The following is an 18,119-nucleotide window of genomic DNA, read 5'->3' as shown; positions in this document are numbered from 1 at the left end:
TTACCAAATCTAATCCAATGGTCTCTTATTCCTACGCTCCCTTGAACATTGTGCACTTACCTCTTCCTTCACATTTAATCCACTAAATGGGGGAAAAATACTATTTAACTACATACCAACCACACTTTAGCCCACATTATATTTATATCACTTTGTAACTAATTGTATGGGATTTAGGGAAGATATTTAAAATATATAAAGTCAAAATCTGCACCAACTAGGACCCACCATCTCGCCTGTTCTGATTAGGTCAAAACTCTTTCTCTATTAGATGATCAGTCTTGAGTAGAAAACCCTACAGACCACAGTCCAGACAAACCCCTCTTGATCTAACGGCCAGGATAATCCCATCTTATTTGAAATTCCACATACCCAATTCATCATATTGGTGAACCCGTTACATGGTCAAAAATCTAAAGTCTAGGATTTTGATTCAGTGAGGAAAAGCCTACGTGATGGTGCAATTCTCTATTAACATTGGCATCTACTCAAAAAACCCAGGGCTAAGAACTATAATCAATTTGATCAAGTAGTCCAGTATCCAAAGCTCATCATAGTCCGGATCTCCTCTGGACAAAAAACCGTGCCTAGCATAGAGTTTAGATCTGCGCCCCATAAGGGGCACCCCACTATGTCCAACAGTGTATCATCCTTGCTGTGTATTGTGAATATCGTCCATTGATATTATTAGAATCGATGATATCATCATATGTTTCTACTACACGGCGAGGATATGCTGTGGGGCGCAGATGTGAAGTCATTAGCATAATCCGCGTGCTCACATTTTATACATGGTGGGCCCCAGTTTTATGATGAGATGTGCGGATACGGATGATGTTGGAACGTGTTGTAGTGGTTTTTCATTTTTTGTTGGGGGAAATCTCAATACAAGACAAACTAGACAAGTAGACAGACTACCAGGTGCGTTTAAGTTCGACCCGAGTTCTAACCACACACTTCCCAACTAGTCATTCATGGCGAGATGTACCCGGTGCGCGGCTGCAATGGCACTGAAGGGACGTTGTTGGGACCAGATCCGACTCGTCTGTCTCTTTCAGTTAAAACGTAAACCAGTTTGAGGAGGGTGGATTTGGAATTCGGTGCGCGAATTTTCAGATTCCGTTATTTGGGGTTTCTTTTCGACCGTGAAATTTGGAAAAATGAGGAGAAATCAGAAAGGCCAGTGAATTCCTCGCCAGAGTGTTAATCATTTCATTTCCACGGAATCGAGGGAGAATCGAAATTCAAATCCATTCACCTCCGGAAATCCAAATGCAGCCTAATCTGTAATCTCTCCTCACATTAGTAATAAGAACACGTTGTAAAGAGTTGTCAAAAGGATAAAAGAGGAAGCAGATCTGCTGATTGTTCTTCGTCTCTGTTCTCTTCTTCTCTCTTCTTTCTCGCGTCGGAAGACGAGAAAATGGAGAAGGTAATGGCATCTTCTCTCCTCGTTGCTCTACTGTTTTTCTGTTGGGGGAATCAGGTGAGATCGGATGCGTCCGATCATCGCTACAAGGCTGGAGATCCGGTGCCCCTTTACGCCAACAAGGTTGGCCCGTTTCACAACCCCAGGTGAGTCGATCAGCTTTCTGTTTACTTCTGTTTCTAAGATGATTTTGAGCTGATTTTGGTGCTTGTGCTTGATTTCTCTTCGTCCTTGTGCTGTTGGTTGTTGACTTTTCGGTTCTGGGGATTTTTCTGGGATTTATAGGGTTTTGGAGGATTTGGTGTCTTGATTTCCTTGTTTTGCTCAAGATTTTACTTTGCGAAATGTGAATTGCTGTGTGGATTATAAATTTCTGGGTGCTCAAATTGGATCTGAATTCGTTGTCGGTGACTGTTAACTCAAATGGCGTTTACATGAGTGGCCTTTCGGTTCATTTAGTATAATGTTAGATTTTTGTTCTGTCAGTACAGGGACTCGGAATCTGGGCAATGTGAATGGAGGAGTTCCGATTTGTTTAGTTAGATATGATTCAGAATGTGATATAGTTTCGGAAGATATTAAATGTCTTGATAGAATTTTTGGGTTGCTAGGATCTTGTTTGTTGTTTACTGTTGCCAGTTTTTCGTGAGATAGGTCTGATCCTATTGTTGGTGTTATTGGTTTCAGCGAAACATACCGCTACTTTGATCTTCCCTTCTGTTCACCAGGTTTGCATTCTTCATTTGTATTTTTTTTTTTAATTTCTTTCCTCTCTGTTCGTTTTTCCATATGGGAGTTCATTGTATTTCCTGGATCCTTATTACAGCTCATGTCACTGAGAAAAAAGAAGCTCTTGGTGAAGTTCTGAATGGGGATCGTTTGGTCAGTGCGCCTTACAAACTTGATTTCCTTTCTGAGAAAGACTCTGAACTTGTTTGCAAAAAGAAGTTGTCGACGGGAGAAGTTGCTCAATTCCGTAAGGCAGTTATCAACGATTACTACTTCCAGATGTACTATGATGATTTGCCGATCTGGGGTTTTATTGGGAAGGTTGACAAGGAAGGCAAAACTGATCCCAGCGAGTACAAGTATTTTCTTTATAAGCATATTCATTTTGACATCCTTTACAACAAAGACCGTGTCATTGAGATCAATGTTCGAACGGATCCCAATGCATTGGTGGATCTGACCGAGGATAAGGAGACTGAAGTGGAGTTCATGTACAGTGTGAAATGGAAGGAAACCGATACTCCTTTTGAGAAGAGGATGGAAAAATACTCTCAGTCATCCTCCCTGCCTCATCACCTGGAAATCCATTGGTTCTCAATTATAAATTCATGTGTTACAGTTCTCCTCCTAACAGGGTTTCTTGCCACTATTCTTATGCGAGTCCTTAAGAATGATTTTGTCAAGTAAGATACATTTTTCAAGTTGCAGTTCTGCATAGATATATGTACATGCTCTACTTGGGATCTGCTATATGCGATCCTTACTGTGTTACTGTTCTAATTTATGTTGATCTATAAAAGGTATGCACATGATGAGGAAGCAGTTGACGACCAAGAAGAGACCGGATGGAAGTACATCCATGGTGATGTTTTCAGGTACCCAAAGAACAAGTCTTTGTTCGCTGCAGCCCTTGGTTCTGGCACCCAACTTTTTACACTGTAAGTTCCTCATTGAGCATGATTTATCTATGAAATTATATAGTTTGATGTGGTTTTTTTATTCCAATTGTCGAGTTTATCTAAGTCTAATTACCTTGTTTGACTACATTGGTTCCAGTACGGTGTTCATATTTATTCTTTCCCTAGTTGGGGTATTTTATCCATACAATAGAGGAGCTTTATTCACTGCACTGGTTGTCATATATGCTCTTACATCTGGGATTGCTGGGTATACTGCCACCTCTTTCTATTGTCAGCTTGAAGGAACAAATTGGGTATGGTAATCATTGATTTTCTCTGCAAGTATTTTTTTTTGGTGTTTTGAGCTGTATGTTCGTCAATCTGATGATGTTTCATCAACTTTTGTTTTGACAGGTAAGAAATCTGTTACTAACAGGATGCCTTTTCTGTGGACCCCTGTTCCTCACCTTCTGCTTCCTTAATACTGTTGCAATAGTTTATAGTGCCACTGCAGCACTGCCTTTTGGCACAATTGTGGTTATAGTTCTTATCTGGACATTAGTGACATCACCTCTGCTTGTGTTGGGTGGAATTGCCGGTAAGAACAGCAAGGCTGAGTTCCAAGCTCCTTGCCGCACCACAAAGTATCCCAGAGAGATTCCACCATTGCCTTGGTACCGAGGGACTCTTCCTCAGATGGCAATGGCAGGGTTTTTGCCTTTCAGTGCTATCTATATTGAACTTTACTACATATTTGCCAGTGTGTGGGGTCACAGGATTTACACCATTTACAGCATCCTCTTTATTGTTTTCATTATTCTTTTGATTGTCACTGCCTTCATCACTGTTGCATTGACATACTTTCAACTTGCTGCGGAAGACCACGAGTGGTGGTGGAGGTATGCAATTTCTTCCCAATGTTCAGTAGTATCTTTTATAGACTTTTATCATGACAACCAAAAGACATATGTTTTCAAGTTTTGGTTTTGGTTTTGTAAGTTTTCATTTTGTTATTGTGATGTATATCTGACAATAGCAAATTCTTCAATAATTTTCAGTGTTACATTTCTTGTCATATGTATTAATGTTATCATTTAGCTTATAAATTTGAAGTTTTGTAAGGTTCTTTGTTGTCTTGTAGGATCTAAACAATTGTTATGGTTTCTCTTTTTCCTTACTATTTTTTCGTGTTCTTGAATTCAAAAATTGCAATTTGTTATGATTTTATGGTTCTTTTTGATGTATTTGTCATGATTTTATGATAAACCATTTGCTTAGTATATTTTTTTTTGAAAGGTAAAACCATTCATTTAGTATATTTTTTTGAAAGGTAAAACCATTTGTTTAGTATCCATACAGAGATAGAAGGAATTTAAGTACCACTTCTCTCTCCCCCCCCTCTCTACTCCTTTCTAGTAAACTAGATCTGAAATTCTGTATTCTTTCTTTACCTCTTGTTTATACCCAAAGACTTTCTCTTTCTCATCCTACATCAGAGATTATTAGTTTTTTAACTACTTTATTCCTATAATTAGTTAATTTGGGATTAGTGTTTTTTTTTTTTTTAATTTCTCTTGAATTATGTGCAAGACAAATCTTAAATTATTTTTATGATCAGTAACGCTTTAAAAATTTAATAAATTTGCTCCATGGAGTTCTCTGTTAAGTCATTCTGTCCAAAACTTCCCTTTTGCTTTGTGTGGTGGTAGGGGTGCAACTTGGGTTGGTCAAAATTAACATTTTACATTGTTTCACGCTTTGGGTTTTCCAGTTGGGCTCGTTCAAATTTTGAAAAAAAGCCCAACCTGAGCCCACCCAAGTTGCACCCCTAGGTGGTGGTCCCCAATGGCTTCATATCAGATAATTGATGAAACAAGGGGTTGCATTGAACAATCTAAAATTTATTTTCTGTGACAGTTATTGAACCAGAAGATCACCTTTTTCTTCACTGCAGTTTTGCCTCCAAGCTGTGGACAGGGGTTTTAGGTTTATTTGGGGAACAGAGATGCTTTCCAGAAATAATAAAGGAATTTCTGGAAGTGTTGCAGATTGGGGGCTTGAGTAGGAGTGGCAACCAAGGTTTAGAATATCAACACAATACACTCGATACAGGGCGTATCATATTGGTATCTGATGGCATGGGTGTAATGGCATGTTGCTGTTGAGGACCTATGGCGGCGGTTATCCGTTATCACTGCTAAAAGTTTTGATTGGCAGTATATATCAATGAATTGCTATATATTCATTGAAACCTTTGATAGTTTTCAATAGGCTGTCCCAACAGTTTGGACAACTGAAATATCCAATTACACCACTGGTCCAAATTTGTTAGATCTATGGATTTTCCCAAGAAATTGGAAAAATCCAAAAACTATAAAAGAATAATTTTTTATATGTTATTATAAATGATTTTCATTGCAGGAAAGAACTATACTATGAATCTATCAATTATCTATTGAACCCATTGATTTAAGAGTAATGTTTCTGCCCAGAAAGGCGAAATAAGTTTTTTAAAAATTTAAATGACTTCACATGTGCCTTTTCATTGATTGGGGGGGGGGGTATGTTCAAGTGCAGTGGGGTTAGCCCACAGGGTATATTTAAGTTTTATTTTTTGAAAAACTCAGGGTACGCTTAAGTCAATTTATGAAAACTCAGGGTATGTTTAAGTCTTTTGTGCTTTATTTTACATATATTAAATAATTTTTATGGTAAGAGAGAACTATAAGATGGATATCAATGATCTATCACATTCATCGATCTAACAATGATGTGTCTTGTAATGATTTTTAGTAGATTGAAAGCTCAAAAATTGAAGAATGTATTATTAGTAAAGTTTTTGTATGATATCTACTTGTTCCACACTCCCGGTATTGTTGATTGCAATGTATCTCTTCATTATTAAAATGTGCATTTTGTGTATGTATATACCTTATTTATAGTTATGTTAACCTTAAATTTAGTGTTATTGATGTATTTGTGGGATTTGTAAGAGTTTTCCTAATGTATCTAAGTGTATTTCTATTTTTCCACCATATCCATGTGTGTCCGTATCCAAGCTTCCCAAGATGATACACGTTGCTGATATTTTGAACCTTGGTGGCAAGCTAAGTATGGAAACTACCTACTGTGGTTTTGGGCAATCTTGGAGGGAGAGGAATGCCTGTATCTTTTAAAACAAGCTTAGTGAAGAGACTTTGATAGCCAACAAAATAATAGAAATGCTACTGTCTTGGGCAGCCATATATATTTCTTTCTTTTTTTGTTTTTTTTGATTCAGACTTTTTGTTTCTATAAGAAAGATAATGTGATACATACATTCTCACAACTTTTTGTAACTTTTTAATTTACAGTCCCTTGTTGTACATGGGCATTTTTCTTTATTTATAAATACAATACCAATTTTCAAAAAAAAAGAAAAAACTTATTAATATCTGTGATAGGCTGATAGCTCTCAATTTATTCTAAAATCTCATCTACAAGTGCAAGGTTTAAGATTAGTTCAGAGTTCTAAACTATTTATTGGGTCCTTTCTGATGATTTTGAAGTATTACAGTTGATGTTTTGCCATTTTGATTCTTCATTGCAGTTTCTAAGCACATCCATTATGTTGAGAAGTGTCTCTCCTGATTGCTTGGAACATCTCATAAATTGTCAATGGGGTTTTGTTTTTATTGTAGCTATTTTTACATGTAGATTTTTCTGTGTGAGGTTGGGACATTGGCTTTTTTCCCCTTGTTTCATGATTGTCATTTTCCATTTTGTGTTACATGAATTCTCTTCAATAAGGGAGCTTTTGGGTGATGTCTAAATGGATTTATGCCTTGGTTTGTCACAGGTCATTTCTATGTGGAGGTTCAACAGGTTTATTTATCTATGGCTACTGCTTGTATTACTATTATGCCCGATCAGATATGTCTGGTTTCATGCAAACTTCGTTCTTCTTTGGGTACATGGCTTGCATCTGCTATGGCTTCTTCCTCATGCTTGGGACTGTAGGTTTTCGTGCCTCCTTGCTTTTTGTCCGTCACATATATCGGTCCATTAAGTGTGAGTAGAGGGTTGATCTACTATCAGAATCATCAGGTATGTTTCTTCCTATTTCTATAGCCTTTGTCACTGGAACAGTTGTATGTTTTTTGTTAAAAAAAGTAGATGAAAGATCACCTTTTATCTGTGAAACCAGAAGCAGGGTTTGTGAGAAGGTCCTGTTTTCTCGTAATGGGATGGAGATTTAAGTAATACTGTTACACGGGGCAGTGTTGCACATAGCGAGAATGTTGGGCAGTGTCACTAATCTGAGAAGATACTGACGGGACTTGGAAAGAAGATTGTATCATTGTATGTACCTGCACTTCCTGGAAAACAAAGTTTCTCCCATCATTTATAGTTCTTGGTCCAGCATTCACAAATGACCCTTTTTCTTTTTTTAGATTTTTGTAGAATAGAGCTGCACAATGTTTGATTCCTCCCTGTTCGCAATTTGCAGGCATTTTGGGGAACCAAAACCTTACATAGTTAAATTTGGAAACTTTTAATATTGATTATTAATAATTGTTTGTCTCAAGGCTCCGGAATGTTAGAAACTTGTTTTAATGTGATTTTTTTTAATTCAATTTATTTTATATTTGGTATAATAGGGGGTTGGGGGGGGGGCGGTTGAATTGTTTGGTGCTTATTATTTGTTCTATGGACATGCAGACATCCATTTTCTACATTAATTTCTACTATTAGTGGGTTATGATCCGTGTTACAGAAAGTCAAATTTGAAAGTAGGGCCTGATTGCTGGTTTGCACAGAAGTTCCTTCTTCCTGTAGGCCATTTTCGGTAGTGGTGGCAGGGCAGTCGCAGGTTTACAAGATTCTGTCATCAAACCATCAAGGGATACTACGGTATCTGAAACAAATTTATTTTTGGATATCTATCTCTAATAAGGCCTCCACTCCACTTCCATTAGGCCCAGGATCTGGTGCTGGCCTCACCAATGGCAATGATCCTGATCCGTTTAAAATACCCCACTGGAAGTTGCAGCACATGCATGATTCTAGGAGAAATGAAGGGAAAAGCCATTGTGGTTTGTGGATGAGTTCACATCTGCGCCCCGGGAGATGTTCCCAATGCACGCTGAGATGTGCATGTGGGGCGCAGATGTGAATTCATTGTGGGTCTCATGCAACCAGCCATATAGATTATTGACCTTCCATTTTCCTTCGATTTTCATTCCTTTCCAAGCCTCCCATAAAATCACAAACAAACAAACAAACAGTCAAGCCAAACTGTATCTGACTGATTTGTACGAGACCTTTCTATATGAAACCACCTAAGGAGACGCGCTCCAAATTGAATTGGACCTGTGGATTGGCGCACTCTTTATTCTACTAAAGGAGATCCAGAAGAAGGATATCTTTGAAGGCATATGCTTCTTCCTCCAAAGTCCAAACATGCTTGACCCAGTTCACCTCCCGACCCAACTCCCAAGCTGATCTAACAATAATAAAGGAACCATTCGGGTTTAGGGTCCAAACAGCCCGGTCCGGTCTATTAGAGAGCACCACACCTTAGCATCTACTAGTAATAAGTATAAAAAACATCAGGGATATATTATAAGTGCAACTCTAATTTCCAAATTCCATCCGAAGATATAACCTGGTTTAACATTAGATTGATATCCACAAACACAACCTTCAATAGTAGACAACAAATTGATCAAGGGACCACAACTACACGGCAACCATTTATCAAGCCAAAAATGAGATGTTTCCCTCTCCCCTACATACCCACCACCCATATCATATTATCGACCAGATCAATCATCAGTTCACCTTCAAGGTTTTACAACTAAGTTTTCGTAACAAACCCATTACTGAGGAAAGCCTTGTAAAATGTTTGTCAATGATTTTATAACAAAAATTTCCTAAAGTGATAGGTCAAAAATCAGAACAATTCTCAACACAAACGTCCTCTAATGATTTCCCAACAATTCACAATAGAAGTTTTCAGTAAAGCCGTCCGATCCTAGAGCACTGTAGTTTGAAGTGCCCCGGTAGAGGTGAAGTGAAGACCAACTTTGATTTGATGCATTGAGGAAAGGGAGGGAATAGATGGTGTGCAAATGCAATTGAAGTGGTAGCAAGGGATAGGTGAGGGTAAGGTGTTGTTTGTTGTTTGCAAGGATGTCAGTTTGTGTTCAATCAACAATTCAATTTCAACATGATGGAAGTGTGAGCAGCGCTAGAGGCTCAATCTGTTGCAATGAAGTTTAGTGTTTAGACAAAACGATAGGAAATCCTTTCGGGAGATAGGAAACAAATATTCTATTACTCAGTATCAAAAAATATTCAAGAAACCTTTCAGATTTGTTGTGAGATCTCTCCTTCTTTGGTATGGATCTTTTCTTGTGATTTATGAGTGGCCTAAGACCACTGCTGTTATTAGTAATGATGGTATGTTGAATATTATTTGAATACCAGAAGTCCCTTAGCTTGGAGAGACAAACAACCTCCATTGCCGCTGTTCTGCTTCTCACCACTGCTCATATCCAGACAAGAACTTTCCATTACCATTCTGGTTCTCTCTCTCTCTGACCTCCATTGTCGTCCTGTTTCTCACCTCCATCGTCACTATCAATCATTTGCTCTGCAACTATCTCCATTGCCGATCTCTCAAAGGGAAGTTGAACTGAGATTACTACGGGAGCTTCATACAGGTAAGTAGTTGCCCCTGTTCTTCCTTGGTTTTCATTGAGCATGTTCGTTCGATTTTATAGTTCAAAATAATTTATGTTCATATATGTTTGTAGGACTGGTTAGCTAATCCCCGTTGGACTATGTTTTGTTTGACCGTGTTTGTATCCTTCCTCTATTCTTATACGTTGGACTGAATCTCTGTTTCACATGAAAACTATATAATATATTAAACGGCCTTCAAAAAAAAATTAAACAATAAATTAGTTATTATCACTAACCATGGACCAGTGCTGAATGAAATCGATATTAACCCGATTGACTAATAGCAATAAAACCACGATGGTAACAACTACAACTGATTTATTGGAGGAATCATATCTCTTGAACAAAGGCAATCGGGTATCTACCCCCAAAAACAAGTAAAAAAGAAAAAAAAAAATCAAAACAAACACACAAAGAAAAAGAAATATATAGTTACAGTTTCAGAGACAAGATCATGATTCTAAATTTGATTTCTACGAAGAAATAGTCCGACACCTTGAAATTTTGTTTGAATGATAACCTGGTTAGTCACATGATTCCAAGGAAAACAGTAAATCCATCTGAAAAATCCCACATCTATAGGTCATTATATCTCTTCATCAAGCTCCACCGTCAAATCATGGTGCCCAAAAATGGAGGCAGAAAGAACTATTTTGCGCTGTGGGAGCTTACTGATCTTATCTAACTCCTCCCCCGTCAGAGACCAATCGAAGATCTGGAGGTTTTCCTTCATCCTCTCCTTGCTAAAAGTCTTGAATACCATGCTCACCTCTTGCTCAAGAATCCATCTTAGAGAGACCTGCAAGTTGCGGAACAAGATACCTCCGGATCAATTAATTGGATCATAATACAGATGCCATATCAATGGTTTCAGAATGAACATTCAAATGTAAAATTTATTATGGTAGATGATGCACAGCACCTGAGCAGTTGTCTTCCCCCTAGCCTTAGCAATCTCTTCCAATACATTACACCCTACAACTCTGTTATCTCCCCATTTAGTTCCATTTGCACCCAAAGGAGAGTAAGCAGTGACATGGATCCCCTTTGCCTTGCAGTACTCTCTTAGTTTCTTCTGTTGCCAAAGTGGGTTCATCTCCACCTTCCCAAAATAAATAATATTCTTAGATGTCATGGATCACCATGCATGTTTTAACATCACCATCATCATGCTTACTTGGACAAGAATTGGCATCAGCCCTTTTAGCTGGTGTTCGACAAAGTGATTGATATTGTTTTTGAATTCAAAAGCAGCTGCCATGTCAGCAAAACATTACAATTTTGCTGATGTGGCAATTGTTTTTGTTTTCAAAAACAAAACCAACCATGAGAACTCCTTACTTTAAACCATACCAATTTTAAGGATAGTTTTTTTTTTCCCCTAAAATCCCTTGCTATGAATAAAACATAAGATTAATTTGCTTGCTGTTTACTTCTTTAATTAAAGTATTAAACATTTGAAGCTTTAGACAATGAGCATCATTTATGGAGAACTCCACTTAAGAACCAATTTTCAGAGAACTAGACCAGGCATTGACCTGGAAAAGGGAGAGGTTCACCTAGAGTCGAACCATGATTATATTCTGTTATAACATTTTTTTTATCTTATTTTATATTATAATGTAATGTAATATATTATATAATATTATATATCATATATCATATATAATATATTATATAAGATGCATAATTATATACATAATAACATTATTTATATGCATACATTCAAAATAAATAATTATTTTCTTTTGTAGCATATATATATTAGTTTCAATTTTTTTATAAATTAAGATTTGAGGCACAAAAAGACTTTTTTTTCAAAAAATAGTGGAGCAAGGCACCTTTGGTTTCTTGGAAACACGTAGATCTTGAAAACTTACCCAAGATAAAATAGTTCACCCCAATCATACATTTGAGCACAAAATTATGGCCTTTAAAAGTTTTCATTTATGTGCTAAAAAATTTCAAAAACCTGGCCAGTTTTCTAAAACCTGGATCGGGTCAATGGTTTTCTGGTTCGACCATTTGGATTAGCGGTTTTGACCAATTTTTAACCCAATGTGGCTTTGGGGGTATGGCTGAATTGTCCAGGGGCTCAGGTCTCGGTTCAGTGGTCCAATCGACCGGTCAAGTCCAATTTTCTAAACACTGGTATGGACAGAAAATAATAGGGCTTATTAGTATTATTAATCACATTAATATGGGCTGGGATTATATCCTGCCTACACCGGGGTTGCGAGTTGTGGATTTGGGGAATGGACTACCCCCGTTGTATAGCCAATGTAGCAAAAAGAAAAAAAAAATGAAAAACTTATAATGTTGTGTAAAAGGGCTAATTCATATCTCTAGCCTCCAACCATTGTTCATGGGAAAGTATTTATCATAAATTTCTTGTATTACGTTGAAAATTTCATTTTAAGGAATAATTTTTATAGGAAAATTTAAACTTTGAACAGCTAATTTAGCTTAGACAAGGCTCAAATGCAACGTATAAAGTTGACAGACAAAAAGAGTGGTGGATGCATGGTCAACCTGGAGTACTCCGTTTTTATGATGGGAAGTTTAAACCAATACATGGTTCCCTGTTGCAAAATTAAAGCAGATATACATTCTAGATAAATAACTTGTTGATGATCTAGTAGTTAGGGATGGTCACTCGGAATCAATCTAACAAAAGTGCATGATCAACACTGCATAATGAGAAAAAGCAACTCTAACCCTTGGAGCATGCTTCTCTCTTGATCCCTACCTCACTTAATACCATGTGATCTAATTTTGTTAACGAGTTCAAATTATATTCATTTATTATAACAATAAGGATACAATGAAGTAAATTGTGATTTCATCGTTCATTAGTGCCCAATATTTAATTAAATTGTTCAATAACTGCAAAGTTCCATTCAAACATATTTCATGCACCGACACCTAAACATCATGCATATATACTAGTTAGGACCCGTGCAATGCATAAATTTTGTTAAGTGAAATTGAAGTTAAAGGAGCTCATGAAATTATGAAGAAGTATGGATTTGTCCAATGCAAATTTCTGATTTTAACTGCAGAGCTATAAATATTCAAAAGGTCAATAATCCACATTTTACGCACCAACACCCACCCGTGAATTGGCATCAATTCCGAGCTGGCACCTACCCCAACAGTACTTTGAGCTTACAAATTCCAACCCTGGGCTGATTGGTCATTCTCCCATGAAATTAAAGAATAGATGTAATATGGGTCAAACTGATCCTGAGCTACCCAATACTGATGAGTGGCTCAATTAGTATGATCGCTGGCTTAGGGGATGGGCTACCCCCATTAATGAAGCAAAAAAAAATAAAAGATCCAGGGTTGGTGTATTAACAATTTTGAAAGCTACTCATGCTCGGCCTGGCCTGCACCCCATGTCTAATAATTTTTATTTGGGCTTGGGACATGAACAAGTTTGACCGTGTTAATTATAAAATTATGTTTTTTTTTATAAATTAAAGTTTTGTGTAATTTTAATTAATTATAAAAAAATATATATAAAAAGTTTTTATCTACATATTAATATATTGTACCATATATCTATATAAAATTTGTTATTTAAATATTATAAATAATATTTATTAATATGTATATAACTTCCAAGTCAAGCTTAAAGGTTATTTAATTTGGGCTCAGCCTGTATTATGTGTAGGTTTGATGTAGACCTAAATTGGGCCTAACCTAGAAGAAAATAGTTGCTTAAATGACTAAACCCTGAAATTTGTAGGTTTGGCTGGGCTAGTCTAGGTCATAAATGAGCATGTAAGTGTCTATATAGATTTCTAGTTTGAGACCTGTTGGTGCGTGGGCTTTGTTAAATGATATTGAAACAAAAAAGAGCCCCTATGTCCAACCCAAGCATAAATTTAAGTGTTATGCCCAGGCCTAACCTTAAAATTTGTGGGCCTGATGCAGGCCTAGGCTTGACTCGGGCTGAAAAGATCACCTCTAAACAAAGTGTGTTTGGTTTATTATTCATTTTTCAAAGAAAAAGAAAAATTCAAAAAAAAAAAAAACTGAATGAATTTTAAGCAATTTAATGGAGTAATTGAGAGGAGAGAAAGAATTAATGGAGAGAGTTAATGACATGATTAATGAAGAGAGATATTCTAAAGTAGTTACGGAGAAAGAGAAGAGAGGGTTAATGGTGAATTAATGAGGAGAGATAAAAGTCTTAAAGGTGATTGACTAATTAAGTTATTTAAAAAAAAAATTCAAAAAAACCACAAAATAGATAAAGTGTAGGGGAGAAAGGATAGGCATGGACATGGGGCAGCTAATTTGAACTATTTCATGTTTTTTATTTCAAAATCTCATGTATTTAGTTTAACGCCCATTGTCTATATAAAATGTTAGTATTTTCATTTCTTTATTTGGTAGATTTTTTATTTGATTTAACAAAGTTATCCCACTTCATCTAGAAAAACCAGGACACACCATTTACTGTTTCATCTGAGATTCACTACTTATGCTTATATAATAAATTTGATTTGGTTTTATTTTTTTTTAAATTTAAAAATCAGGTTAGGTTTAATTAGTGATTGACAACCTATTTCATCTAAGGGTAAAATATTAAAACCTCCTAAGTTTCTAACAATCATAATAACCTCTATGAGGTTTCACTTTAACGAAAACCTCCCTTGTACGTAGTTAGAGGTATAAATTGGGTCATGCTGCGGTATGACATGATTGTATGAGTTGTGCCGGGCTTGGGGTTTTAGGTTGGCGGGCCAGGCCAGCACGACCCGCACTATCGTATTGTGTGGCCCGTAGCCTGTAGGCTGGCACGGCCCAACTCGGCCCATATATATAAAATATTTTTATATTTATATATATAATATTATATAAATTATAATTATATAATAATATATACTCTATAATATATTAATAAAATAAACAATTATTTTCAATTTTATTTAACTATTGTATATATAAGCAATTATATACATCAAAATTCATATAAAATTAAAATTTTAAGTTTTTTTTCAAATTTTTAAATAAATAGCTTTGGCCCGATCCATGGCCTGGCCTGGCCCAAGGCTTGGCCCATAGACCAGCTTGGTCTGGCCCACACACGAGTTGTGCTGTGTCGGCCCAGCATAACCCATTTTACACCTCAACTTGTAGTTTCACAAAAGCCTATTACCTTCCTTCCATCTTTGTTTATGAAATTACCCTTAGAACTTATTAGGGCATTTCAATATAATTCAAAATGCCGATTTGCCCTTCTAAACTTCACTAGGCCTAACATTTTCATCACAGAACAATTACTTTTCAATTTGACTTGGGGAATTTTTTTAATTAAAAGTGGAAAGTTCTTTTGGGGTATTTTAGTAAATTTTTATCTGAATTGATAGATATAAGGATAAAACGAATATTTTTGAAAAAACTAATGCATTAGGCCAATGTTTTCCATCCAAGACAGGTCACTACATGTTTTTTCAATATTATAGGGGAAGTTTTTATGATCAAGGGAGGTCTTTATATTTTACCCTTCATCTAAAAATTGGGATCCACACCATATAAACCCTTTATAATGATATGATTAATGAAGAGAGATAATCTAAAGGGATTAATGTGAAAGAAGAGGGAGAGAGAGAGAGAGAGTTAACGAGGAGATATGAGTTATTAGCTAGAGAGTTAATGGCATGATTAATGAAGAGAGATAATCTAAAGGAATTAACAAGAAAGAGAAGGGAAAATTAATGGAGAGTTAATGAGGAGAGATGAAAGCCTTAAAAATAAGGGAAATTGTCTAAAGCTCTCTATGAATTTTTAGCATCTCTTAAATTCACCACAATTTTTCAAAATGTCTAAAACGCACAATGTCACTAACTTGATGTTAAACATACTAATGGGTGTTAATATATTACCATTTTAACCTTCATAGAAAAATTTAAAACATGTACAAAATAAATTAATGGGTGTTAATATATTACCATTTCAATATTTAGACATGAAAGAAAGGAAAAAGTTGAAAAATATTTTCAAATATAAAATACATAAAAAACATAGAAATTACTAAAAATATAAAAAATTATAGAAACTGCAAACAAAATAAAAAACTATTTTCGAATTATAGAAACTATAGAAATTGAAAACAAAATCAAAAAATAAAAATTGTAGAAAAACACCAAAAGTTATAGAAAAACACAGAAATTACAAATAAATAACAAAAAATATAGGAAAATTTATAGATTGTAGAAAATAGAAAATGTAAAAAAACAGAAATTATAAAAAACACTGAAAATTATAACAAAACACTAAAAATGCAAAAAACCAGAAAATTGAAAACCGAAAAGACCATTTTTCCTCTAACTCGCAATTCAAGGGTAAATTGGTCATGAAAATTGTTATTTATGCTGACATGGACACCCTTGCCATTCAAAGGTAACTTTAAAAGCATCTACACCATGGTTTTCAAAACTGAACTGAACCGGATGGTCGGACCGAAAAACTGGGAACTGGTCAGGTAACCGGTTTTGGTTTTCCCCAAAACCAGAAATTTGCCCAAAACCGTTGATTTTGGTCAGCAAACCGCTGACCCAGGTGATTAACCGTTCAAACTGGTAACCGGACCCCTGACCGGTTCGGTGTCGGGGTAGTTTTTAAAAACCATGATGTATACTATACCCAGTTAAGTGGGGGAAAGTGACGACTTACTTGATTGACGGCGGGAGGGATATTTGCAAAGGCGAGGATCTCATGGAGCTTCTTACAAGAGAAGTTGCTAATACCAATTGATTTTGTAAGGCCAAGTGCCTGACACTGTTCCATACCTTCCCACACAGATTTGAGATCAAGTGGAAGGATATGCTCTTTCTGAATTATTGGCAATTGACGTACCTCTTGACTCAATCTTAAGGGCCAATGTATGAGGAAAAGATCAACGTACTCTAATTTGAGATTCCTGCAGATACGCATACATACATACATACAAGATTAATTAAGAATATTAAGGCATGGATCGAGGAAGCACGTACGTAGTAGTGTTGTGATCATCATGAGTTCACGGGATAAGACTGTTACGTACCCAAGACTCAATTTGAGGGCAGGAACAACGAGGTTGCGCTCGGCGAAGCTGCACCAAAGCTTGGTTGAGATGAAGAGCTCACTTCGGGATTTGATTAGCCCAAGGCGTAGGGCTTCTGCGATGGCTTCGCCAAGAGGTTTCTCCGACCGGTATGCAAAAGCAGTATCAAAGTGTCGATAACCAACCCTGATTGCATCAACCACTGCTGATTTTATGGTTTCATCGTCGACAGGGGGATATGCTGTAGTTCCCATGCCCACGATGGGCATGGCCTTGTCTCCTACAGCACTCAACGAAACCTCTGGAATAACATCTTCCATTTCCATCTCTCTCTCAGTCTCTCTACTCTCTAGATCTCTCTCTCTCTCTATATGCTTTAATTATATGTGTGTTTTATCTACTTTATCTAAGCAATTAACACATATATAGACTTCAGATTCAGCGTTGGCCTATTATATTACATTGCGGTCTTTCTCTGCTGCAGTTGAGCTTTGAAAAATGACAAATTGTTAATTTAGTTTTGAAATTTTGACTCGTATAAGTCTATGACACTCTAATGACTACGGATTCGGTGGAGCCGGATACTGTGCATCTGGACCCGAAGGGATGATGGATCTTCCTTTCGGGTTACCGTTTACGTACCGGCTTCCCCTAAGAGAAAAACTCCCGTATGCTCTTGATTTCCCAATAATGTTCTGAGAATTAATGACGACTGGTTACAGAAAGCACTAATCAGGCACCAAAAAAGTAAAAACAAAAACCAAGAATCAATTGTTGGCCACTCATGTGAAGATTGTTTGATCGATGGCACTAATGGTTTGTGATATCTCATAATTATAAAAACCTCTCCTGAGTTTTCACCTTAATAAAATCATACAAAATATGCAAAAAGCGAATTCGGATCTGCTCCTCACACCAGATTTTATATCACGTTTCAGTGTGCATCCGAAACATTTCCCCACAAATAAAAATTTCCAATTATGGAGATGTTTCATATACACCACCGAAAAGCATATCTGAACTCGTAAAAAGCTTCATTTCCTTGCTTTTCCTGACAAAAAAAGATGGTGCCATGCATTAAATTAATACTTTAAAATGCCACTTTTACCCATCATATATGTATATATAGTTGGAGAAGGCTTGGGCCCAGTCCAAAAAGTAAAAAATATCAACTTTGGGGCCTAAGCCCAGCCCATGAATAGAAAATCTAAGGCCAGCTTATGTAAAATTGTGGGCTTGACTGGTTTGGGCTCAGGTTGGACCAATCTAAGTT

The 18,119-nt window shown here is 36.4% G+C and overlaps 2 protein-coding genes across 3 annotated transcripts; one reads left to right on the top strand and one right to left on the bottom strand.

Moving 5' to 3' along the window:
- The first annotated feature begins 1,146 nt into the window (after positions 1-1,146).
- Positions 1,147-7,624, top strand: LOC104588540 (transmembrane 9 superfamily member 3-like). 2 transcript variants are annotated; one of them, XM_010246614.3, is made up of 8 exons: positions 1,147-1,575; positions 2,117-2,157; positions 2,256-2,841; positions 2,959-3,096; positions 3,215-3,371; positions 3,472-3,956; positions 6,896-7,143; positions 7,250-7,624. In XM_010246614.3, exons 1-7 carry the CDS (start codon positions 1,424-1,426, stop codon positions 7,113-7,115), a joined length of 1,779 nt encoding a protein of 592 aa, XP_010244916.1. In that variant the 5' UTR covers positions 1,147-1,423; the 3' UTR covers positions 7,116-7,143; positions 7,250-7,624. The 2 variants fall into 2 exon arrangements, with proteins under 2 accessions (XP_010244916.1, XP_010244840.1); XM_010246538.3 differs by having other exon boundaries at positions 7,244-7,624.
- LOC104588465 (D-galacturonate reductase-like) lies at positions 7,404-17,222 on the bottom strand. The gene is made up of 4 exons (XM_010246433.3): positions 16,847-17,222; positions 16,477-16,723; positions 10,709-10,888; positions 7,404-10,585 (listed from the first exon to the last, which is right to left on the bottom strand). Exons 1-4 carry the CDS (start codon positions 17,170-17,172, stop codon positions 10,373-10,375), a joined length of 966 nt encoding a protein of 321 aa, XP_010244735.1. The 5' UTR covers positions 17,173-17,222; the 3' UTR covers positions 7,404-10,372.
- Positions 17,223-18,119: the final 897 nt, after the last annotated feature.

The sequence above is a fragment of the Nelumbo nucifera genome, chromosome 3, assembly GCF_055504915.1.
Source record: "Nelumbo nucifera cultivar China Antique chromosome 3, China Antique-T2T, whole genome shotgun sequence".
Classification (NCBI taxonomy): Eukaryota; Viridiplantae; Streptophyta; class Magnoliopsida; order Proteales; family Nelumbonaceae; genus Nelumbo; species Nelumbo nucifera.
Note: the sequence above shows the minus strand (reverse complement) of the source record. Positions and strands in the feature narration are given on the sequence as shown.

What these genes read in the sequence shown, in the direction of transcription:
- LOC104588465 (XM_010246433.3), bottom strand. Translation starts at nt 17,172, where the DNA reads ATGGAAATGGAAGATGTTATTCCAGAGGTTTCGTTGAGTGCTGTAGGA. An exon ending in GCCCTCAAATTGAGTCTTGG is followed by an intron (nt 16,724 to 16,846) that starts GTACGTAACAGT and finishes GCGTATCTGCAG; the next exon opens with GAATCTCAAATTAGAGTACG. An exon ending in TCCCTCCCGCCGTCAATCAA is followed by an intron (nt 10,889 to 16,476) that starts GTAAGTCGTCAC and finishes TATTTTGGGAAG; the next exon opens with GTGGAGATGAACCCACTTTG.
- LOC104588540 (XM_010246614.3), top strand. Translation starts at nt 1,424, where the DNA reads ATGGAGAAGGTAATGGCATCTTCTCTCCTCGTTGCTCTACTGTTTTTC. An exon ending in TCTTCCCTTCTGTTCACCAG is followed by an intron (nt 2,158 to 2,255) that starts GTTTGCATTCTT and finishes TCCTTATTACAG; the next exon opens with CTCATGTCACTGAGAAAAAA. An exon ending in AGCTTGAAGGAACAAATTGG is followed by an intron (nt 3,372 to 3,471) that starts GTATGGTAATCA and finishes TTGTTTTGACAG; the next exon opens with GTAAGAAATCTGTTACTAAC.